The sequence below is a fragment of the Mustelus asterias genome, chromosome 19, assembly GCF_964213995.1.
Source record: "Mustelus asterias chromosome 19, sMusAst1.hap1.1, whole genome shotgun sequence".
Classification (NCBI taxonomy): domain Eukaryota; kingdom Metazoa; phylum Chordata; class Chondrichthyes; order Carcharhiniformes; family Triakidae; genus Mustelus; species Mustelus asterias.
The window spans coordinates 26838568-26864129 of record NC_135819.1 but is presented as its reverse complement, the minus strand read 5'-3'; the positions used below and the strand labels follow the sequence as shown (position 1 = coordinate 26864129).

Below are 25562 nucleotides of genomic sequence, written 5' to 3'. Positions count from 1 at the left end.
CTGAAATCCATATAGACGACATCCACGGCCCTTCCTTCATCAACCGTTTTTGTCACTGGACAACACGCATCTCCCCAACCTGTGCTCAATGTGTTGTCTCCAGCCAGGACATGGCCATTATTCTGTAAATTGAGTTTGTGTTTTTGTATGCCCTCTTTGTGAACTCCCACTCACCTGATGAAGGAGCAGTGCTCCAAATGCTTGTGGCTTGTGCTACCAAATAAACCTGTTGGACTTTCACCTGGTGTTGAGAGACTTCTTACTGTGTTTACCCCAGTCCAACGCCGGCATCTCCACATCATGAAGCAACTCGCTCAGTCATGTTGCCAGTTCCGGTTGTACAGAAACAGTCACAGACAAGCCCGGCTGTAAAGAGTCATCATTTTTCTGTCTTGGGCACAGCATATATACCTACATGGACATACTGAACCGTGGCAATGAATCCTATCGTAAACACCACAAGGCAGCCATTAGTACAGATGCTTTTGCAACTTGCTTTCGAGCAAGGCAGCGGCTCCAATGGATACAAATTTGGATGCATTTTTAAGAATTCTATGCATTTTGTCTAAACAGTCATGCTTTTTAAGAATGACTGTTTGATGAGGGAAAGGCAGTGGATGTTGTCCCTTTGCCAGTTTGCAAATGTATATGTCTGCATTGCCCTTGCGGCCTCAGACCGCCCGCCATCAGACATTCGCGGTGTATGTGAAACTCAGACAAGTTGTTGGGTATCCTGCAATATGCATGTTCTGGGTCAGCTGGGCCTGCTTTCAAGGACTTTGGGTGGTATTTTCTGGCTGCGCTCGCCCCAAAACCAGAAAATCCCGTCCAAGGTCAGCAGAGCTTTGCAAGATGGGAAAATTCCTCCTCAGTGTTTTCATTGGACGCTGTTTTGGAGCGGGATAGCTGAGAATAGCAGAGTACAAACTCTGCAAATACCTCTTCCTGTTTGATGTGGAATGCAGGAACACTAACATTCACTACATGTACAAGGCCAAACTTCTTGCTTTCAGAGAGTGCGTGATCAGACAGATTCACTGGGGACAGAATTTTCCCAAAAAATGACAGCGTCATTTAGGGTGTGAAAAGCGGTCACCTTCTCAGGTGTGTTTGATCCCCCCCTCATGGACAGCTGAGCATGGGCAGCAGGCTGCTGTTGTACTGGTGCAGGCTCCACCCTGGGCTGGACATGTCGGAGTCAGCGATGTCTGTCCACTTCCCAAACCTTGATCAAAATAATCGCCAGCTGCACTGTCTCCATACCCATGCAGTAAGCTGGGAGGAGAGAGAAACCATCAGTAAGCTCATCCCTCCCGTGACCCTCAACCCCTCCCTCGACCCTCAACCCCTCCCACAACCCTCAATCCCTCCCTCGAACCTCAACCCCTCCCCGACCCTCAACCCCTCCCGTGACCCTCAATCCCTCCCACAACCCTCAACCCCTCCCGTGACCCTCAACCCCTCCCGCGAACTTCAACCCCTCCCGTGACCCTCAATCCCTCCCACAACCCTTCCCGTGACCCTCAATCCCTCCCGCGAACTTCAACCCCTCCCGTGACCCTCAACCCCTCCCGTGACCCTCAACCCCTCCCGCGAACTTCAACCCCTCCCGTGACCCTCAACCCCTCCCATGACCCTCAATCCCTCCCACGACCCTCAACCCCTCCCACAACCCTCAATCCCTCCCTCGACCCTCAACCCCTCCCACGACCCTCAACCCCTCTTCCTCATGATTCTGGAGGCTGACAACTGTAGCTGGCCTCTGACAGCCAGTGCTACCTCAATTATTGGCTGCCCATTACAGATCATCACTTGATCGGCCTTGGTCACTGCCCATGCCCATTCAGAGTCACCCGGGTCTCCTGTCTGCTTGTTCCCACCCTTCACATCAGCAGCAGTGGGGTCCATGTGTCGTGGCACACGGGGTGACCATGTGATCTGTTATGGATGGTTGGGTGGTCACTGCTCCGAGACGCCCTTCCTGTCCTCCCAATGCCCCACACCCAACCTTCAGCCCTTAACACTTAAAGATTCAACTCCTCACCTGAACTTGGACAATGTGAGCAGCTGGCATTGGTGAGGGTTAAATGATGATGGCCAATGGGTTGGAATGTTAGAGGGCACAGGTATTCTCTGAGACAGAGAAAGGTCACACTGATAGGCACCGTTGATTGGCTTAGTCATCCCGTGATCTAATGACTGTCTTGCCTTTACACTTGAGGCATCTGAGCAGGCACTGCGTGACCTCTGAGTTGAAGCATTATGACACATCCCATATCTCCACCTCCACACCCCACCCTCGGGACCTGAACGTTACTGTACTCCCTTCTCCTCTCTCTGGGTGACATGTGTTATAAAGGGCAGGTTGATCCCCTCTCTGAGAGCTAAGACCTAACCACTCAGAGAGGGGTCTCTCGCTGCATAATCTGATAAAAATGTGTGAGAAATAGTACGATCTGCTCTTCAGCCACTTCTCATGGTTAAATCAAAATAACTACCTGAGACTCTCTCTGCACGGTGGCACAGTGGGTTAGCACTGCTGTCTCACAGCGCCAGGGACCCGGGGCAGCACGGTGGCACAGTGGTTAGCACTGCTGCCTCTCAGTGCCAGGACCCGAGGCGGCATGGTGACACAGTGGTTAGCACTGCTGCCTCTCAGCGCCAGGGATCCGAGGCGGCACAGAGGCACAGTGGTTAGCACTGCTGCCTCTCAGCAAGGAGTCTAACAACACCAGGTTAAAGTCCAACAGGTTTATTTGGTAGCAAACGCCACTAGCTTTCGGAGTGCGGCTCCTTCGTCAGGTGAGTGGGAGTTCTGTGATGAAGGAGCAGCGCTCCGAAAGCTAGTGGTGTTTGCTACCAAATAAACCTGTTGGACTTTGACCTGGTGTTGTGAGACTTCTTACTGTGTTCACCCCAGTCCAACGCCGGCATCTCAGCGCCAGCGATCTGGGGCGGCATGGTGGCACAATGGTTAACACTGCTGCCTCACACGCCAGGGACCCGGGGCGGCACAGTAGCACAGAGGTTAGCATTGCTGTCTTATAGTGCCAGGGACCCGGGGCGGCATGGTGGCACAGTGGTTAGCACTGCTGCCTCATAGTGCCAGGGACCCGGGGCAGCACAGTAGCACAGTGGTTAGCATTGCTGCCTCATAGTGCCAGGGACCCGGGTTCAATTCCCGGCTTGGGTCACTCTCTGTGTGGAGTCTGCACGTTCTCCCCGTGTCTGCATGGGTTTCCTCCGGGTGCTCCAGTTTCCTCCCACAGCCTGGAAGATGTGCAGGTTAGGTGCATTGGCCATGCTAAATTCTCCCTCAGTGTACCCGAACAGGCGCTGGAGTGTGGCGACTCGGGGATTTTCACAGTAACTTCATTGTGGTGTTAATGTAAGCCTACTTGTGACACTAATAAATAAACTTTATTTTAAGTAACACTTGATTTATCTGGCTAATAGTGAACAGGTTAACTAAACTATTAACAAACTGAATAAAACACGATTCTAATGGAATGCTGTCCAGATAAATACAATTCCCACTTATTAACAAAAAAATTGAATTTTTAAGTCACTCTCAAAATTACAACCAGGTTTGTCATCTTCTGGAATCTCTGTCTTCTTTTGCTATCTTTGCTATCGAGATGAGTCTTTGAGCTAAAAGCTGAGAGCAGTGGCAGAGCGAGTTGCTGTTGTGTCTCTCTGGAGCTGAGAGCTGGCTCTTATTCCCCTGAAGACACACCAACATCTCCACAACAGGATTGGTTCTCAGATTACTAAAACATCAAATTTAAATCTGATAGGTGCTTGGTATCTAAGTGCCTAATTTAAATTGATTGGCCAGAATTCAAAAACTGCCTGTTGTCTTGGCAACATGACTGTTTGCCTTTGATATAACGTTTCAGTCTGTGTACAGACAACCTGCACCTCTGAAAACAACCTGCTTTTTAACAGACAATCTCACAAACACCAGCTTCACAACGCATGCAACCAGCCCCTCAGGCTGGCAACCTTCAGTCTTATTGCACCCTTCACCCCAAACCATGACGCGCGAGCCATTGGCATCCATTATCTGTTAGCTTCTTCTCAATTCTCTGGCATGCAGCCTGAAAATTTAACACTAGCAGTGAGAAGGTCTTCAAACAAGAACACTTTTACCGTAATCTCTGAGTGAAGCCAGGAGCCGGGATAAAAGATTCCCGGTTCCAACAACCTCCTGAGTGCTCAGACCATTGTGCTTGAAAAAAACCCCATTTTTAAAAAAGCTGAGTGAAGCCAGACCCCAGGTGTGCAATACTGTATAAACAAACAACTTCAACAGGATCTACCAGGCCAGAGTGCTTCAGTGCAACCACAGAACCCCTTGAAAGTTACTGGGGTGTGAAATGCCTTTCCAAGTGAGAAGCTGCAGAATAGCACTGTCCACTGAGAAGATGTCAGACATATAGACAGAGAGCAATCACTGAAACAATTATATGATGACATCAGCAAGTTCCATCCCACCATCAGACTCACCATGGACTACTCTGCGGAATCGGTTGCATTCTTGGACACACGCATCTCCATTAAGGACGGTCACCTCAGCACCTCACTGTACCGCAAGCCCACGGATAACCTCATGATGCTCCACTTCTCCAGCTTCCACCCTAAACACATTAAAGAAGCCATCCCCTACGGACAAGCCCTCCGTATACACAGGATCTGCTCGGATGAGGAGGATCGCAACAGACACCTCCAGACACTGAAAGATGCCCTCATAAGAACAGGATATGGCGCTCGACTCATCGACCGACAGTTCCGACGCGCCACAGCAAATGAACACCGCTCGACAATCACCAGGCAAGACAGTTCTCTTCCTGTGGGGGAGCACTTCAGCAGTCACGGGCATTCAGCCTTGGATCTTCAAGTAAGCGTTCTCCAAGGTGGCCTTCACGACACATGACAGCGCAGAGTCGCTGAGCAGAAACTGATAGCCAAGTTCCACACACATGAGGACGGCCTCAACCGGGATGTTGGATTTATGTCACATTATCAGTAACCCCCACAGCTTGCCCCCTGGACTTGCAGAATCTCACTAGCTGTTCTGTCTGGAGACAATACACATCTCTTTAACCTGTGTTTAATGCTCCCTCCACCCACATTGTCTGTACCTTTAAGACCTGGCTGGCTGTAGGGATTCGCATTCTAATCAGTATTCTGTAACTTGATTTTGTGTCTCGGTGCACTGTTTGAGAGCACATTTCCACTCCATCTGACAAAGGAGCAGTGCTCCGAAAGCTTATGGTATTTGCTACCAAATAAACCTGTTGGACTTTAACCTGGTGTTGTGAGACTTTTTACTGTGTTCACCCCAGTCCAACGCCGGCATCTCCACATCAAGACATATAGCCTGCAGACTTGCTGTGGGCTATGAAGGGAATTTAAAGACAGCAGGCTTCAAGGGTCCACCAGCCAACTGCGACCCCCATACCAGAGAAGACCCCTGATATGGCCTCCTCCAGCTCTAGTACCCCCCCCCCACACACCCCCCGGTCCAACAACTCCCAGTTCTGTTGAAAGACCCCCCCGCCCTTGGTATTTGGCCAGCAGTTACTTTGCCCTTTGTACACCCTGGCACTAAGTGGAGAGCAGTTCGCACATCTTGCTCCCTCTTGGAGCCCATGGCACCTCATCCACAGCTTTAAAGGCCACAAATAATTGGCACCCACCTGACATCCGGCTGGTGGGCGGGAAGATTCAGTGAGGCTGCAACATCTGCCTTCAGTCTCAGTGATTAATGAGGGAAAGGCAGTGATCAGCGATCTGGAGGAGAATGTGGGGGGTCTGATTGGTAAGTTTGAGGGTGACACAAAAATTGGTGGACTTGCTGACGGTGCCAGGGATTGTCAGAAGATACGGCAGGATATAGCTAGATTGGAGCCTTGGGCAGGGAAATGTAGATGGAGCTTAAGGCAGACAAATGCCGTGTGATGCATTTTGGAAGATCAGATTCAGCTGCTAATTATACAGTAAATGGCAGAACCGTTTAGCCCAGAGCTAAAATAGACAGAAAGGATCTTTGCAAAGAAGATCAATATGGGCGGAGGTCAGGAAAAAGATGGTTCAGAAAACCTGAGTGGGAACTTCAGCACATTAATATTCACAGAGGAAAAGGAAAATCCTCAGAGACTAAAACATGACAAATCCCCAGGAGCTGATGACTTACACTGTAGACGTTTAAAAGGAGTTGCAGTGAGAGTGCACTGGCTATGATTTTCCAAAATTCCCTAGATTCTGGAACAGTTTCAGGAGATTGGAATTTTTAAAATGTAACTCCGCTATCCAAGAAAGCAGGGAGAGGGAAAACAGGGAAGCACAGGCCCGTGAGCCTGAGATCAGTCAGTGAGAAAGTTCTGGAATCTCTAACAATTGATAAATATTCCATTTGATGATGCCAATCTGTCCAAATCTCTAATACATTTGAATGAATCAACATTTATTCATAAAACCAGAATAGCTCAGTTACACATCTGAAAAATTAAAATTCCATCCAGTTTATCAAATTATAATTTAACATTTTTAATAATGAATAACTCAGAATGAACAGCGGATGGTTCAGTCCCTGAAGTAACCACAGTTCAGCAGTCTTGTCGCGATTAATCATATTAAGATGGCTCTCACCTTTTTTGGAACGTGACACTGCCAGGGTTTATTTGGGAACATGAGGACAGAACAGTTACAGATCAGTAGGGACTCTGACTCTGCACAGAAAGAGTTTATCTAATCCGCAAGTCAATTTACCGAGACTGGACAGACTCTCTCTACCCGATTCAATAAGGTGCTTTAACCCCAGCTCAGGAAAACACCAGTCACAAAACCTGTTCTTGGACAGCAAGTGGGATGTACACAGCCATGCGATTGCGAACGAGCCGATCAGTGCTTTCCCAGGCTGTGGGATGGAATGTGTTGAGAAAGCTGCGATCAAACTGCAATCTCTAATGCTTTTGCAAACAGTTCCAAACCGTCTTTCATTTGACCTTAGCCCTTGTCAATAACTGTGATTTCACAAGCTACTTGTGTTGAAGTGGATTTTGGCAGAGGACGACTTGCCTTTTACTGCAATACATCTTATTGAGTGAACAGCCCAGAGTCTGGCCAGGCTGTGCAGGAAAGGAATCTGTACTTGCTGCAGTTACAGCTCAGGCAGTCTTGGGAAGCCAATCCATTCCTCCATTGGATGTAGCATCACCTATCTCAGTGCTTTCAGCAACAGCTTAACATGGACAATGTTATACTGCACCTTTAAAAAGACCAATAAAAACTATCCTTATGTAACATGATTTGAAAAAAGCCTTTGATATCCTTTAATCTGTCATTATTCTTTCTCTCTCGATTCCACTCCCTCTCCCTCATTCTCCGTGTGTGTGTGTGTGTGCGTATATCTCTATCTGACTGTGTGTGTCTCTATCTGATTGTGTGCGTGTGTCTCTCTCCCTCAGTGCGTGTGTGTATGTATGTCTATCTGTGTGTGTGTCTCTATCTGTGTGTTTGTGTGTGTGTCTCTATCTGAGTGCGTATGTCTGTGTGTCTATCTGCGTGTGTGTGTATTTACCTGTGTGTGTGTTTGTGTCTATTTGCGATGTGTGTGTGTGTGAAAACACATGTACGTGCGGTACAGGGTGAGGAATGGGTGCTGGTGGACGGGACACTCGCAGACAGCAATGTGTTGGAGCCTCCTCTCAATATCCAATCCCGTTTGGTTTTCCCGGAGCTGGGATCCCAATGGTAGCAGTGATGCGCGATAAATCACACGGGAGGCAGGATGTACCCGGGAAATAAAGGCTTTTATTGCCAACAACAACAGAGCTACTATATACAATATACAATCCGAGACTAAAGGGTCACCAGGCAGAGCAGTGACCTTTATACCTCTCCCAGGAGGCGGAGCCAACTTGGGTGTACCATAGGACTATATTAACAGGTAGAACAGCCCAACCCTAACCCCAACAGTAACATATCTACAGACTCATAGTACTGGCCAGACCATGGCTCAGCACTCCTGGTGGTAACCAACAATGGTTCACCACATTCACCCCTCCTTTGAAAACAAAGGCCGGCGGGGTACAAAACACAGAACAATTGTTCATCTGTCTCTAAGTTCAAACGGTCTGGGGGACCGCACCGTCGCTGTGACCTCCTCAACACCGGTGATGACACCGGTTCAGGCAATCGCGGTGACCTTCTCTCCAAGGCGGTGTCCAGCGACTCCTCCAGTTCCTCACGGGCCGGTAGACCACGAGGTGGTGACAATCCGCTGAACTCGGGCACGCCTTGAAGTGGCGACCATCTCCTGGACTCAGGCAAGCTGTACACGGGAGTAAGAGGGTTAAGTGGTGGTCCCGATACTGCCCGCGCCGTGTCAGGAGGGGAGATAATGGTTGGGAGGTCCCTAACAGGAGGTGTGGGAGCGACAGGGGTTTCCAAGCCCCCTGCTGGCGCCAGATCTCGAATCGAGACCGTGTCCTCTCGCCCGTCAGGATATGCCACATAGGCATACTGAGGGTTGGCGTGGAGGAGATGGACCTGTTCAACCAAAGGGTCGGACTTGCGGGTCCTAACATGCCGCCGCAGGAGGACAGGTCCTGAGTACGTCAACCAAGACGGTAATGAGGTCCCAGAGGAAGACTTCCTAGGGAATGAAAACATTCTCTCATGAGGAGTAGTGTTGGTTGCCGTACACAGGAGTGAGCGTATGGAGTGGAGCGCATCAGGGAGCACCTCTTGCCAACGGGAGACTGGAAGACCTTTAGACCTCAACGCCAGTAAGACAGCCTTCCAGACTGTAGCATTCTCTCGTTCAACCTGTCCGTTACCCCTTGGGTTGTAGCTCGTGGTTCTACTAGAGGCAATCCCATATGAGAGCAGGTATTGCCTCAAGTCGTCGCTCATGAACGACGAGCCCCTATCGCTGTGGATATAACAGGGGTAACCGAACAGGGTGAAAAGATCACGAAATGCCTTGATAACCGTGGCAGCGGTCATATCAGAACAGGGAATGACAAAAGGGAATCGTGAGTACTCATCAATCACATTGAGGAAGTACACGTTCCGATCTGTCGAGGGAAGGGGGCCCTTAAAGTCCACACTCAGTCTTTCGAAGGGACGAGTGGCCTTAATGAGGTGTGCCCTGTCAGGTCGGTAGAAGTGCGGTTTGCATTCCGCGCATACCCGGCAGCTTCTGGTTATGGACCTGACATCCTCCACCGAGTAGGGTCGATTCCGGGCCTTTATGAAGTGGAAGAGCCGAGTGACCCCCGGATGGCAGAGGTCATTGTGGAGAGCCTGTAATCGATTCTCCTGCACACTAGCGCATGTTCCACGCGACAGGGCGGTCCGAGGGCTCGTTGAGCTTCCCTGGACGGTACATGATATCATAATTGTAGGTGGAGAGTTTGATTCTCCACCTCAAAATTTTATCATTCTTGATCTTACCCCGTAACATGTTGTTGAACATGAACGCCACGGACCGCTGGTCCGTGAGCAGAGTGAACTGTTTTCCCGCCAAGTAATGGCGCCAATGCCGAACGGCCTCCACAATGGCCTGGGCCTCCTTTTCCACCGCCGAATGTCGAATTTCAGGGCCTTTGAGGGTGCGAGAGAAAAAGGCGACGGGCCTGCCCGCCTGGTTAAGTGTGGCGGCCAGGGCGAAATCAGATGCATCACTCTCCACCTGGAAGGGGATGGACTCATCGATAGCGTGCATCGTGGCTTTCGCGATGTCGGCTTTTATTCTTGCAAAGGCTAAGCGAGCCTCTGTTGTTAGGGGAAAGGAGGTGGACTTGATGAGTGGACGGGCTTTGTCTGCGTAATTGGGAACCCACTGTGCATAGTATGAGAAGAAGCCTAAACATCTTCTCAGTGCTTTGATGCTAGTGGGCAGGGGGAGTTCAAGGAGGGGACGCATACGGTCTGGATCAGGGCCAAGGACCCCGTTTTCCACCACGTATCCGAGGATAGCTAGGCGGCGCGTGCGAAATACACACTTCTCCCTGTTGTAGGTCAGATTCAGGCGAGATGCAGTGCGTAAGAATCTAAGAAGGTTGGCATCGTGGTCCTGCTGGTCATGGCCGCAGATGGTGACGTTATCCAGGTACGGGAAGGTAGCCCGCAGCCCGTTCTGGTCCACCATTCGGTCCATAGCACGCTGGAAGACCGAGACCCCATTCGTGACACCAAAAGGAACCCTTAAAAAATGGTACAGGCGACCATCCACCTCAAAGGTCGTGTATTGTCGGTCCTTTGGGCGAATGAGGAGCTGGTGATAAGCAGATTTTAAGTCGATGGTGGAGAACACCCGGTACTGCGCAATCTGGTTGACCATGTCAGATATGCGCGGGAGGGGATACGCATCCAGCTGCGTGTATCTGTTAATGGTCTGACTATAGTCTATGACCATCCGGGGTTTGTTCCCATTCTTAACCACCACGACTTGCGCTCTCCAAGGACTAGCGCTAGGTTGGATGATCCCTTCCTTGAGGAGCCGCTGAACTTCAGATCGAATGAAGATCCGATCCTCAGCGCTGTAACGCCTGCCCTTTGTTGCGATGGGCTTGCAGCCTGGCACGAGATTCTGGGATAGGGAGGGTGTGGTAATCCTGAGCGTTGAGAGACTGCATGTGGAGCGCGTTGGGCAATTTAGAGGCTGCGGGTCTCCCACTGAAAGCGGAGGGAGTGGCCCATCGTACTGCAGGGTTACACTCTTCAGGTGGACCATAAAATCTAGTCCTAGGAGTATCGGCGCACAAAGGTGCGGTAACACAAGGAGCCTGAAGTTCTCGTAAACCGTGCCCTGCACCGTCAGATTGACCACGCAACTCCCTAGCACGGTGACAGACCGGGACCTTGACGCCATTGAAATTGTCTGCTTGACAGTCCGAATCTGGAGACCACACCGCTTCACGGTGTCTGGGTGAATGAAGCTCTCCGTGCTCCCACTGTCAAACAAACAATAAATCTGGCGTCTGTTTACCTGTATGTCCATCATGGACTTGTCGAGTCTGTGAGGTTTGGCCTGGTCCAGGATGATCGATGCCACTGTTGGTTCGTGGGCGCAACTGCAGGCAGCTGAGATGGTTGATGACGACCCCTGCTGGTCATTCGCGGTCGGTGCCGACCAAAATGGCTGCCCCCATAGGTCGCACGTGGACGATGGTGCCAAAACCTGCGGCCCCTGCAGGTCGCACGTGTTTTGCGACTCCGTCGTTCGGAATGGCGACGTCCTGGAATCGCACGTGGTAGAAGACCTTGAAGACGCAGAAGACAAGGAGGCCGGCTCCGGGGAGTCACACGCCGCACTGCTGTTTTTGGATGGATGTTTGGTCCGGCATACTTTGGAATAATGTCCCTTCTTGCCACAGGCGGAGCACAACACCGCTTTAGCTGGACATCGCTGCCGAGGGTGTTTCACCCCCCCACAGAAGTAACACCGCGGGCCACCTGGAGCTGCTGCTGTCGTCAGGTCCGAGGCTGGAAACGCAATCGCGCAGTTTTTCGGTCCCGCTGAATAAAGTGGAGTCTGCGGTTGCCCCTGCCACGCTGTCTCCACGCGGTCGTCGGGGTACATCTCCAGACTTTTGGAGGCCGTTTCTAGAGCTTCAGCTAACTCTATGGTTTTAGTGAGATCGAGGTTACCTTGCTCCAACAGCCGAAGGTGGATGTACGACGAGCCGATTCCCGCCACGAACGCATCTCGAACTAAGTCGCTCATATACTGGGCTGCTGACAGTGACTTGCAGTTGCAGGCTCTGGCTAGCTGCTGAAGTTCGCACGCGTACTGTTCTGTCGTTTCGCGGGCTGCCGCCGTCGAGTGGCTAGAAGGTGTCGAGCATGCATCTAATTCGGCGGTTTGTTGTATCGCTTTTTGAGAAGCTCGATGGCCCCTTTGTAGTCGGGGGCCTCACGGATCACTAGGTATACAGCGTCGCTTACCCTCGCGTGGAGGACCCGGAGTCTGTCGGCGTCGTCGGTGACCGCTGTGGAGGCGTTGAGGTAATCTTGGAAACACTTCAACCAGTGGTCAAAAGTGTTCGATGCTCCCGCCGCACGTGGGTCCAACGTAAGCCGTTCGGGTTTAAGCATTTGCTCCATGTTTTCTTTTGTTTTTTAAAAAAAAAAAATTTACTTGTTGGCAATAAAATTGATGCGCGATAAATCACATGGGAGGCTGGATGTACCCGGGAAATAAAGGCTTTTATCGCCAACAATAACAGAGCTACTATATACAATATACAATCCCAGACTAAAGGGTCACCAGGCAGAGCAGTGACCTTTATACCTCTCCCGGAAGGCGGAGCCAACTGGGGTGTACCATAGGACTATATTAACAGGTAGAACAGCCCAACCCTAACCCCAACAGTAACATATCTCCAGACTCATAGTACTGGCCAGACCATGGCTCAGCACTCCTGGTGGTAACCAACAATGGTTCACCACAAGCAGTTACCCATCAGGCAGTGCTGGACAGGCAGTGAAGGATTCCCCTTTAACTATGTTCAGCTCCCAGCCCAGGATTTGATGGTCAAGGAAAGAGTGTTGACAACATGGCCAAACAGGGTCGAGTATCAACCTGCAAATCCTCCCAAACACCCCAATAACTACCGGCAAGAGATTCCTCATCAGCCATGTGATGGAAAGAACATTAGAGTCTCCGCCCTCATTGTCCGCAGTCTCAGCACTCACTATCCACAACTCTTGATTACAAGATCTGTGTAAAAGTATGTGTTGCCACAGCAAGTCAGACTTTTTGAGTGAACTGCAGCATTTCATTTGATTTATTGTCACATGTGTTAGTGTACAGTGAAAAGTATTGTTTCTTGCGCACTATACAGACAAAGCATATCGTTCATAGAGCACATTGGGGAGAAGGAAAGGAGAGGGTGCAGAGTATAGTGCTAAAGCCATAGCTAAGGGGTAGAGAAAGATCAACTTAATGCAAGGTAGGTCCATTCAAAAGTCTGATGGCAGCAGGAAAGAAGCTGTTCTTGAGTCGGTTGGAACATATTCTTGTTTCCCCGATGAAAGAAGGTGGAAGAGAGAATGTCCGGGGTGCGTGGGGGTCCTTAATTATACTGGCTGCTTTACCGAGGCAGCAGGAAGTGTAGACAGAGTCAATGGATGGGAGGCTGGTTTGCGTGATGGATTGGCCTTCGTTCACGACCTTTTGTAGTTCCTTGCGGTCTTGGTCAGAGCAGGAGCCATACCAAGCTGTGATACAACCAGAAATAATGCTTTTTATGGTGCATCTGTAAAAGTTGGTGAGAATCGTAGTGGACATGCCAAATTTCCTTAGTCTTCTGAGAAAGTTGGTGGGTTTTCATAACTATAGCGTCGGCATGGGGGGGGGGGCGGGGGGGGGACGAGGACAGGTTGTTGGTGATCTGGACACCGAGAAACTTGACCATTTCTACTTCATCCCCTTGATGTAGACAGGGGCATGTTCTCCACTACACTTTCTGAAGTCGATGACTATCTCCTTCGTTTTGTTGACATTGAGGGAGAGATTATTGTCATCGCACCAGCTCACCAGATTCTCAATCTCTTTCCTGTACTCTGTCTCGTTATTGTTTGAGATTCGATCCACTTTGTAACGTAATGGAGTTTTGTGAAAATGTTTGTGTTGTATTATGTTTATGCCTGGAGATTATTGGAACAAAAGAATAATAATCTCACTCAGGTAGGGTTGGGAGGGAGTTATTCATTTAATTTTTATGAGTCTTGTAATTTCCAAATGTGTGTTAATGAAATCCAGGAAATATTTTATAGACATATAAAATCAGGTGGCACACTGGTTAGCACTGCTGCCTCACAGAGCCAGGGACCCTGGTTCAATTCCGGCCTCGATCACTGTCGGTGTGGAGTTTTCACATACTCCCCGTGTCTGTGTGGGTTTCCTCCAGGTGTTCCGGTTTCCTCCCACATGCTGGTTAGGCAGATTGGACAAAGAACAATGAACAAAGAACAATACAGCACAGGAACAGGCCCTTCGGCCCTCCAAGCCTGCGCCGCTCATGTACCCACCAGACCATTCGTTTGTATCCCTCTATTCCCAGTCTGTTCATGTGGCTATCTAGATAAGTCTTAAACGATCCCAGCGTGTCCGCCTCAATCACCTTGCTTGGCAGTGCATTCCAGGCCCCCACCACCCTCTGTGTAAAATACGTCCCCCTGACATCTGTGTTGAACCTTGCCCCCCTCACCTTGAACACGTGACCCCTTGTGTTCGTCACCTCCGACCTGGGAAAAAGCTTCCCACTATTCACTCTATCTATGCCCTTCATAATTTTATACACCTCATCCTCCGTCTTTCCAGGGAGAACAATCCCACTTTACCCAATCTATCCTCATAGCTAAGACCCTCCATACCAGGCAACATCCTGGTAAACCTTCTCTGTACTCTGTCCAAAGCCTCCACGTCCTTCTGGTAGTGTGGCGACCAGAACTGGACGCAGTATTCCAAATGTGACCTAACCATCATTCTATACAGCTGTAACATCATATGCCAACTTTTATATTCTATGCCCCGTCCAATAAAGGCAAGCATGCCATATGCCTTCTTCACCACCCTCTCCACCTGTGCTGCCAACTTTAAGGATCTGTGGACTTGTACACCCAGATCCCTCTGTGTGTCTATACTCCTGATGGTTCTGCCATTTATTGTATAGCTCCCCCTTACATTAGATCTACCGAAATGTATAACTTCACATTTATCTGGATTAAATTCCATCTGCCATTTCTCCGCCCAATGTTCCAGCCTATCTATATCCTGCTGTATTCTCTGACAATGTTCATCACTATCCGCAACTCCAGCAATCTTCGTGTCGTCCGCAAACTTACTGATCACACCAGCTACATCTTCCTCCAAATCATTTATATATATCACAAACAGCAGAGGTCCCAGTACAGAGCCCTGCGGAACACCACTAGTCACAGACCTCCAACCGGAAAAAGACCCCTCCACTGTTACCCTCTGTCTTCTATGGCTAGGCCAGTTCTCCACCCATCTAGCTAGCTCATCTTTTATCCCGTGAGATTTAACCTTTTGCACCAGCCTGCCATGAAGGACCTTGTCAAATGCTTTACTAAAATCCATACAGATGACATCCATGGCCCTTCCCTCGTCAATCATTTTTGTCACCTCCTCAAAAAACTCAACCAAATTTGTGAGGCATGACCTCCCTCGTACAAAACCATGCTGTCTATCGCTAATGAGATTATTCAGTTCGAAATGTGCATACATCCTATCTCTAAGAATCTTCTCCAACAACTTCCCTACCATGGACGTCAAGCTCACCGACCTATAATTACCCGGGTTATCCTTGCTACCCTTCTTAAATAACGGGACCACATTTGCTATCCTCTGGGACCTCACCTGTGTCCAGTGAAGAGACAAAGATTTCTGTTAGAGACCCAGCAATTGCATCTCTCGCCTTCCTGAGGAGTCTGGGATAGATGCCATCCGGCCCTGGGGATTTGTCTGTCTTGATGTTTCCTAAAAAACCTAACACTTCCTCCCTTGTAATTGAGATTTTTTCTAAAGGGTCAACACATCTCTCTGAGACAATATCAGTCAACATGTCCGTCTCCTTTGTGAATACTGATGCAAAATATTCGTTTAGGATCTTACCTACTTCCTTTGGTTCTAAGCATAATTCCCCTCCTTTGTCCCTGAGAGGTCCGATTCTTTCCCTAACAACCCTCTTGTTCCTAACGTATGTACAAAATGCCTTAGGATTCTCCTTAATCCTGTCTGCCAAGGACATTTCGTGAGCCCTTTTTGCCCTTCTAAGTCCCTGTTTGAGTTCTTTTCTACTTTCTCTGTATTCTCTATATAAATGATCTGGAAGAAGGAGTAACTGGGGTGATCAGTAAGTTTGCGGACGACACAAAACTGGCAGGACTTGCAGATAGTGAGGAACATTGTCAGAGGCTACAGAAGGATATAGATAGGCTGGAAATTTGGGCAAAGAAATGGCAGATGGAGTTCAATCCTGATAAATGCGAAGTGATGCATTTTGGTGGGAATAATGTAGGGAGGAGCTCCACGATAAATGGAAGAACCATAAAGGGTGTAGAGACGCAGAGGGACCTGGGTGTGCAAGTCCACAGATCTTTGAAGGTGACGTCACAGGTGGAGAAGGTGGTGAAGAAGGCATATGGCATGCTTGCCTTTATAGGACGGGGCATAGAGTATAAGAGTTGGGGTCTGATGTTGCAGATGTATAGAACGTTGGTTCGGCCGCATTTGGAATACTGCGTCCAGTTCTGGTCGCCACACTACCAGAAGGACGTGGAGGCTTTGGAGAGAGTACAGAGGAGATTTACCAGGATGTTGCCTGGTATGGAGGGGCTTGGTTATGAGGAGAGATTGGGGAAACTGGGGTTGTTCTCCTTGGAAAGACGGAGGATGAGGGGAGACTTAATAGAGGTGTATAAAATTATGAAAGGCATAGATAGGGTGAACGGTGGGAAGCTTTTCCCCGGGTCGGTGGTGACGTTCACGAGGGGTCATAGGTTCAAGGTGAAGGGGGGGAGGTTTAACACAGATATCAGAAGGACATATTTTACACAGAGGGTCGTGGGGGCCTGGAATGTGTTGCCGGGCAAGGTGGTGGAGGCGGACACACTGGGAACGTTTAAGACGTATCTAGACAGCTATATGAATGGAGTGGGAATGGAGGGATACAAAAGAGTGGTCTAGTTTGGACCAGGGAGCGGCACGGGCTAATTGTTCTTTGTTTCTCGTTTCAAGGCTTCATTCTATGATCATCTTGCTGGTGCCAGTACAGAGCGAGACTGCGGATAGTTGGGAACCTGCCTCGGGGGCAGGGAATTCAGATGGTGTTCGTAAAGCAGAAGTGGAAATGAATAGGGTTGGGAAGCATTTTCTGATCAGGGCCAGTGTGATCTCCTGGACTCGTTTCGATCGCCACAGGGGGTCGGAGAGGAATTTCCCAGATTTTGTTTTCCCCATATTGGCCCTGGGGTTTTCACTCTGGGTTTTCACCTCTCCCTGGAGATCACATGGTCTGGAATGGGGGGGTGGGGGTGAGTTAATAGGTTATGATGAACAAAGCATCGTAGCTGTGAGGGACAGCTCGGTGGATAGGATATTAGGATGTAGATAGGCTGGAAAATTGGGCGGGGATCCTGGATTCAGGATTCAATCCTGGACCGGGGAGCGGCGCGGGCTTGGAGGGCCGAAGGGCCTGTTCCTGTGCTGTATTGTTCTTTGTTCTTGTTCTTTGTTCTTATTCCTCCAGTGCTCCGTCTGTTTTTAGCTGCCTGGACCTCATATATGCCTCTTTTTTCTTTTTGATTGGACCCACAATTTCACGGCTCCCGAATCCTACCTTTCCTATCCTTCCTCTTTACAGGCACATGCCTGTCCGGCAGTCCTATCAACTGCTCCTTAAAAGACTCCCACATGCCAGATGTGGATTTACCCTCGAACAGCCTCTCCCAATCAACAGCCATCAAAACCTGCCTTACCCGGCTGTAGTTAGCTTTCCCCCAATTCAGCACCTTACCCATAGGACAACACTCATTTTTTCCCATGACTATCCGAAAGTTATGATGTGGAGATGCCGGCGTTGGACTGGGGTAAACACAGTAAGAAGTTTAACAACACCAGGTTAAAGTCCAACAGGTTTATTTGGTAGCCAAATAAATCTGTTGGACTTTAACCTGGTGTTGTTAAACTTCTTACTATCCTAAAGTTTACAGAATTGTGGTCACTATTTGCCACATGTTCCCCAACTGCAACTTTCTCCACATTGGTGCAAATGACGTGAGCCCCCTCTCTAGTTGGACTGTCAACATATTGTTCCAAAGAGCCTTCCTGTACGCATTTTATAAATTCTTCCCTGTCCAGGCCCCCACCCTAAGCGATTTCCAGTCTATGTGAGGGAAATTAAAGTCTCCCACTACAACAACCCTATTTTTTCTGCACCTGTCCAGAATCTCCTTACATATCCGTTCCTCAACTTCCCGTGGGCTGTTGGGAGGCCTGTAGTATACCCCCAGCATAGTGACTGTGCCCTTCCTGTTTCTGAGCTCCACCCACAGTGACTCATTACCTGACCCTTCCATATTGTCCACCCTCTGTACCGCTGTAATATGCTCCCTAACCAGCATTGCTACTCCCCCACCTCTCCTTGCCCCTCCTCTGTCTTGCCTAAAACACTTGTACCCCGGAATATTCAGCTGCCAGTCCTGTCCTTCTTTTAACCAAGTCTCCGTCACTGCAACCACATCCAAGTTCCACGCAAGCATTAAGGCTCTAAGCTCGTCTGTCTTGCCCGTGACGCTCCTTGCATTGAAGCAGATGCACTCCAGACCTCCAGGCCCACTGAGGTCATCCTCCCCCAGAATGCTCTTCCTCTTAGATAGCCTTGTCTTGGCCCCAACCTCGTCCCCAGCCTCTATGCTTATTGACCTATTGTTCTGATCCCCACCCCCCTGCCACATTAGTTTAAACCCACCCGAACCACACTAGCAAAACTCCCAGCTAGGATATTCGTGCCCCTCCAGTTTAGGTGCAACCCGTCCTTCTTGTACAGGTGCCATCCTCTCTTGAAGATTTCCCAGTGATCCACGAATTTGAAACCCTCCCTCCTGCACCAGTCCTTTAGCCACGCGTTCAGCTGTGCAGTCTCCCTGTTCCTAGCCTCACTAGCACGTGGCACTGGGAGTAGTCCAGAGATCACTACCCTAGAGGCCCTGCTTTTCAGCCTACTACCCAACTCCCTGAATTGCTCTCTCAGGACCTCCCTGCTCTTTCTGTCTACGTCATTTGCACCAATGTGGACAATGACGTCTGTCTGGTTACCTGTCTTTTTTAGGATGCTTCCTACCCGCTCAGAGACATCCAGGACCCCGGCACCAGGGAGGCAGACTACCATCCTGGAGTCTTGTTCACGCCCACAGAACCGCCTGTCTGTGCCTCTAACCATTTCATCCCCCAATACTATTGCTGTCCTGGTTCCCCTCTTTCCCTCTGAGCCACAGAGCCCGATTCCGTGCCAGTGACCTGGTCATCGTGGCTTACCCCTGGAGGGACATCCCCCCCACAGTATCCAAAATGGTATACTTATTTTGGAGGGGGACAACCACAGGGGATCCCTGCACTGACTGCTCTCTCCCCTCCTCTCTCCTGTCTGACACCCATCCCTTACTGTTACGGGGGACAACCACTGGGGTACTCTCTGGTACGTGACCTTTACCCTTCCTAACCGTGACCCAGGTGCCTTCCTCCCGTGGCCCTGGTGTGACGACCTGCCTGTAACTTCTCTCTATTAACCTCTCATTTTCCCTGACTAGACTAAGGTCATCGAGCCGCAGCTCCAGTTCCCTAACGCGGTCTTTCAGGAGCTGCAGTTCGATGCACCTGGTGCAGATATGGACTTCCGGGAGGCTCGGCGACTCCATGAACTCCCACATCCGACACCGACAGCAAAACATTGGCCTCCCACTGATAATTACCCCTTCCTTTAAATTACTGGGTGAACGAAGAACAGAAACCTACCCTGCCTCTGCCTGTTCTCGCCAAAGCCCATTGAGCCAAAGCCCTTCAGCTCTCACTCTGCTCCCTGCTCACTCCGCTGCCCGCTAACGACGCTGCTCGCTGGATAGTGCGGCCTGCTTTTAAACCTCCCGCGCGTTTAAAAAAAAACAAATTTTCTTCCCAGGTCACCCCGCGGTCGCCCTACTTCCGTTTTTCCCTTAAAACTACTAGACTACGAAACCCCGCCAAAATGTAAATAAAATAAAGCCAATCTCTTACCCTGACACTCTAGCCACCAGTGGCTCCTCTCTCTCTTGCTCTGGTCGAACAATGACATCCTAAATGGGCAGGGTTACAGGGATAGAATGAGGGATGGAGGGCGGTGGGGGGTGGGTGGGTGGGGTGCGGATGTGGGGTTGATCCTGAGTGAGATGCTCTTTCAGAGAATTAGTGCAGGTTCAATGGGCCAAATGGCCTCCTTCCGCACTGTAGGGATTCTATTCTTTGAAACATGAATGCTGACTGCCTTCTCTTTAATTTGCAGGTGGAGAAGGCAATGAAGATGTCCTTAGGGGAAGTCATGATGCAAGCGATCACGGCCTACCCGGAGGCTTCTCGAGAACAATGGGTGTTAACATGGCCTGGCCAGATTGTGCTGGCTTCCAGCATGGTCTACTGGACTGCAGCAGTCTCACAGGTTAGTCACCACTCCGTCCCTCAGCACAGGGTCAGTAGTCACTCTGTCCCCCAGCACAGGGTCAGTAATCACTCTGTCCCTCAGCACAGGGTCAGTAATCACTCTGTGTCCCTCAGCACAGGGTCAGTAGTCACTCTGTCCCTCAGCACAGGGGCAGTAACCACTCTGTCCCCCAGCACAGGGTCAGTAACCACTCTGTCCCCCAGCACAGGGTCAGTAATCACTCCGTCCCTCAGCACAGGGTCAGTAGTCACTCTGTCCCTCAGCACAGGGTCAGTAATCACTCTGTCCCCCAGCACAGGGTCAGTAATCACTCTGTCCCCCAGCACAGGGTCAGTAATTACTGTGTCCCACAGCACAGGGTCAGTAATCACTCTGTCCCCCAGCACAGGGTCAGTAATCACTCTGTCCCCCAGCACAGGGTCAGTAACCACTCTGTCCCCCAGCACAGAGTCAGTAAGCACTCTGTCCCCCAGCACAGGGTCAGTAATCACTCTGTCCCCCAGCACAGGGTCAGTAATCACTCTGTCCCCCAGCATAGGGTCAGTAATCACTCTGTCCCCCAGCACAGGGTCAGTAATCACTCCGTCCCCCAGCACAGGGTCAGTAATCACTCTGTGTCCCCCAGCACAGGGTCAGTAACCACTCTGTCCCCCAGCACAGGGTCAGTAACCACTCTGTGTCCCCCAGCACAGAGTCAGTAACCACTCTGTCCCCCAGCACAGGGTCAGTAATCACTCTGTCCCCCAGCACAGGGTCAGTAATCACTCTGTGTCCCCCAGCACAGGGTCAGTAACCACTCTGTCCCCCAGCACAGGGTCAGTAATCACTCTGTGTCCCAGCACAGGGTCAGTAATCACTGTGTGTCCCCCAGCACAGGGTCAGTAATCACTCTGTCCCCCAGCACAGGGTCAGTAATCACTCTGTCCCTCAGCACAGGGTCAGTAACCACTCTGTGTCCCCCAGCACAGGGTCAGTAACCACTCTGTCCCTCAGCACAGGGTCAGTAATCACTCTGTCCCCCAGCACAGGGTCAGTAATCACTCTGTCCCCCAGCACAGGGTCAGTAACCACTCTGTGTCCCCCAGCACAGAGTCAGTAACCACTCTGTCCCCCAGCACAGGGTCAGTAATCACTCTGTCCCCCAGCACAGGGTCAGTAATCACTCTGTGTCCCCCAGCACAGGGTCAGTAACCATTCTGTCCCCCAGCACAGGGTCAGTAATCACTCTGTGTCCCAGCACAGGGTCAGTAATCACTGTGTGTCCCCCAGCACAGGGTCAGTAATCACTCTGTGTCCCAGCACAGGGTCAGTAATCACTCTGTCCCCCAGCACAGGGTCAGTAACCACTCTGTCCCTCAGCACAGGGTCAGTAATCACTCTGTCCCCCAGCACAGGGTCAGTAACCACTCTGTCCCCGAGCACAGGGTCAGTAATCACTCTGTCCCCCAGCACAGGGTCAGTAATCACTCTGTCCCCCAGCACAGGGTCAGTAATCACTCTGTGTCCCAGCACAGGGTCAGTAATCACTCTGTCCCTCAGCACAGGGTCAGTAATCACTCTGTCCCCCAGCACAGGGTCAGTAATCACTCTGTGTCCCAGCACAGGGTCAGTAATCACTCTGTGTCCCAGCACAGGGTCAGTAACCACTCCGTCCCCCAGCACAGGGTCAGTAATCACTCTGTGTCCGTCAGCACAGGGTCAGTAATCACTCTGTCCCCCAGCACAGGGTCAGTAATCACTCTGTGTCCCAGCACAGGGTCAGTAATCACTCTGTGTCCCAGCACAGGGTCAGTAACCACTCCGTCCCCCAGCACAGGGTCAGTAATCACTCTGTGTCCCTCAGCACAGGGTCAGTAACCACTCTGTCCCTCAGCACAGGGTCAGTAATCACTCCGTCCCTCAGCACAGGGTCAGTAATCACTCTGTCCCCCAGCACAGGGTCAGTAATCACTCTGTCCCCCAGCACAGGGTCAGTAATCACTCTGTCCCCCAGCACAGGGTCAGTAATCACTCTGTGTCCCAGCACAGGGTCAGTAATCACTCTGTCCCCCAGCACAGGGTCAGTAATCACTCTGTCCCCCAGCACAGGGTCAGTAATCACTCTGTGTCCCCCAGCACAGGGTCAGTAATCACTCTGTCCCCCAGCACAGGGTCAGTAATCACTCCGTCCCCCAGCACAGGGGCAGTAATCACTCTGTCCCCCAGCACAGGGTCAGTAATCACTCTGTCCCCCAGCACAGGGTCAGTAATCACTCTGTCCCCCAGCACAGGGTCAGTAATCACTCTGTCCCCCAGCACAGGGTCAGTAATCACTCTGTGTCCCCCAGCACAGGGTCAGTAATCACTCTGTCCCCCAGCACAGGGTCAGTAATCACTCTGTCCCCCAGCACAGGGTCAGTAATCACTGTGTCCCAGCACAGGGTCAGTAATCACTCTGTCCCCCAGCACAGGGTCAGTAATCACTCTGTCCCCCAGCACAGGGTCAGTAATCACTCTGTCCCCCAGCACAGGGTCAGTAATCACTCTGTCCCCCAGCACAGGGTCAGTAATCACTCTGTGTCCCCCAGCACAGGGTCAGTAATCACTCTGTGTCCCTCGGCACAGGGTCAGTAATCACTGTGTCCCCAGCACAGGGTCAGTAATCACTCTGTCCCCCAGCACAGGGTCAGTAACCACTCTGTCCCCCAGCACAGGGTCAGTAACCACTCTGTCCCCCAGCACAGGGTCAGTAATCACTCTGTGTCCCAGCACAGGGTCAGTAATCACTCTGTCCCCCAGCACAGGGTCAGTAATCACTCTGTCCCCCAGCACAGGGTCAGTAACCACTCCGTCCCCCAGCACAGGGTCAGTAATCACTCTGTGTCCCCCAGCACAGGGTCAGTAATCACTCTGTCCCCCAGCACAGGGTCAGTAATCACTCTGTGTCCCAGCACAGGGGCAGTAATCACTCTGTCCCCCAGCACAGGGTCAGTAATCACTCTGTCCCCCAGCACAGGGTCAGTAATCACTCTGTCCCCCAGCACAGGGTCAGTAATCACTCTGTCCCCCAGCACAGGGTCAGTAATCACTCTGTGTCCCTCAGCACAGGGTCAGTAATCACTCTGTCCCCCAGCACAGGGTCAGTAATCACTCTGTGTCCCCCAGCACAGGGTCAGTAATCACTCCGTCCCCCAGCACAGGGTCAGTAATCACTCTGTCCCCCAGCACAGGGTCAGTAATCACTCTGTGTCCCCCAGCACAGGGTCAGTAATCACTCTGTGTCCCAGCACAGGGTCAGTAACCACTCTGTGTCCCCCAGCACAGGGTCAGTAATCACTCTGTGTCCCCCAGCACAGGGTCAGTAACCACTCCGTCCCTCAGCACAGGGTCAGTAATCACTCTGTCCCCCAGCACAGGGTCAGTAATCACTCTGTGTCCCCCAGCACAGGGTCAGTAATCACTCTGTGTCCCAGCACAGGGTCAGTAATCACTCTGTGTCCCAGCACAGGGTCAGTAACCACTCTGTGTCCCCCAGCACAGGGTCAGTAATCACTCTGTCCCCCAGCACAGGGTCAGTAACCACTCTGTCCCCCAGCACAGGGTCAGTAACCACTCTGTCCCCCAGCACAGGGTCAGTAACCACTCTGTCCCCCAGCACAGGGGCAGTAATCACTCTGTCCCCCAGCACAGGGTCAGTAACCACTCTGTGTCCCCCAGCACAGGGTCAGTAATCACTCTGTCCCCCAGCACAGGGTCAGTAACCACTCTGTGTCCCAGCACAGAGTCAGTAAGTGCACTGAGCTGTCTCACTTGGGAATCACTGTATGATTGTGAATAGGGGATTAATTGTACAGGATCTCCCAGTGCGCTATTTAAAGTGATCATCTGCTTTCCCCAGCGTTATTGTTTGTTGATGTTAATTAGCTGTTGCTGCGATTATACAAGTCGAGGTGTTTTAAAATGATTGAAGTGTGTGCGCAGTGGGTGAAGATGCTTTTTGATTTGATTTATTATTGTCACATGTATTAACATACAGTGAAAAGTATTGTTTCTTGCGCGCTATACAGACAAAGCATACCGTTTATAGAGAAGGAAAGGAGAGGGAGCAGAATGTAGTGTTACAGACATGGCTAGAGTGTAGAAAAAGATCAACTTAATGCAAGGTAAGTCCATTCAGAAGTCTGACAGCAGCAGGGAAGAAGCTGCTCTTGAGTCGGTTGGTACGAGACCTCAGACTTTTGTATCTTTTTCCCGAAGGAAGAAGGTGGAACAGAGAATGTCCGGGGTGCGTGGGGTCCTTAATTATGCCGGCTGCTTTCCCGAGCCAGCGGGAAGTGTAGACAGAGTCAATGGATGGGAGGCTGGTTTGCGTGATGGATTGGGCTACATTCACGACCTTTTGTAACTCCTTGCAGTCTTGGGCAGAGCAGGAACAGCAGCTGTTGGATTTGATCTGGGGTTCAGGAATTCTGCACAAACCAATCATTCCAAATCCAGGCAGGATGCAGCAGGTGGGAATGTTGGATAAGTGGAGAGTGCGCTGAGGGCACAGTGCAGGAGGAGGGAGCGAGCGAGGGGAACGGTCTGTCAGGAGGGGGACATATCTGTGCAGGATGCTCACTGCTGCAATCTCAGTCAGGCAGGACATCCTCAGCGCAAGCTGCACTCTGCTGTAAGCCCAACTGAGAGCAGGGCTAGGACCACATTGCCAAGGGTGTGGAGGTTACCGCGCCAAGGAACCATCATGTCCTTCCAGATCTTTCACCGTCTACCACCCGCTTTGTGTGAGGGAGTCACTGATTCAAATCGAACTCGAGACTTTTCAATCTGTTTTTCCCGTGAGTTGCAGGAAGATGAAACAACAGCTTTGAAAGGTTTTCCCCCCTCTCTATGGTGCCAGTGACTGCAGCGGGTAAGCAGCCTTGCCTGGCAATGGGCATGATGCTTTCACCCTGAAGCTGCCCACCGCCTAGCTGGCAGCAGCACAAAGGGCCACGCCAGGACAATGAGGGAGCCAGCGTGATTCGGGTGTGTGGAGCTCACTGACACAAGGGCAATGTGATCGAGCTGTGAATTGGCTAAGACAATGCTTTCAGAGTCTGGATCAGTGCAAACGGGCCCTCCAGTCATGGCTGGGTGGGTGTGAAGGTTTCTGGTGGTCTTGTTCACCACGTTCAGCCTTGCTGCCAACTCATATAGCAAGCGGCTGAGGGAGAGGAGGAAACCAACACCATTCCTCAGCTGACAGAGATACAGCCTCACTTCCCCATTCACCAAGTTAGCTTCTCTCTCTTACTGGGATTATTTTTATTTGTTCACGGGATGTAGGTCCTGAATCTCAATGAAGGT

The 25562-nt window shown here is 50.8% G+C and overlaps 1 protein-coding gene across 1 annotated transcript in view; it reads left to right on the top strand.

Annotated features, from left to right (window-relative positions):
* LOC144507660 (dynein axonemal heavy chain 3-like) overlaps positions 1-25562 on the top strand; it is a 459789-nt gene that overhangs the window by 76450 nt on the left and 357777 nt on the right. The window contains exon 12 of the mRNA XM_078234817.1: positions 20079-20231. Within this exon, the coding sequence (XP_078090943.1) occupies positions 20079-20231 (153 nt within the window). The remainder of the gene's footprint in view (positions 1-20078; positions 20232-25562) is intronic.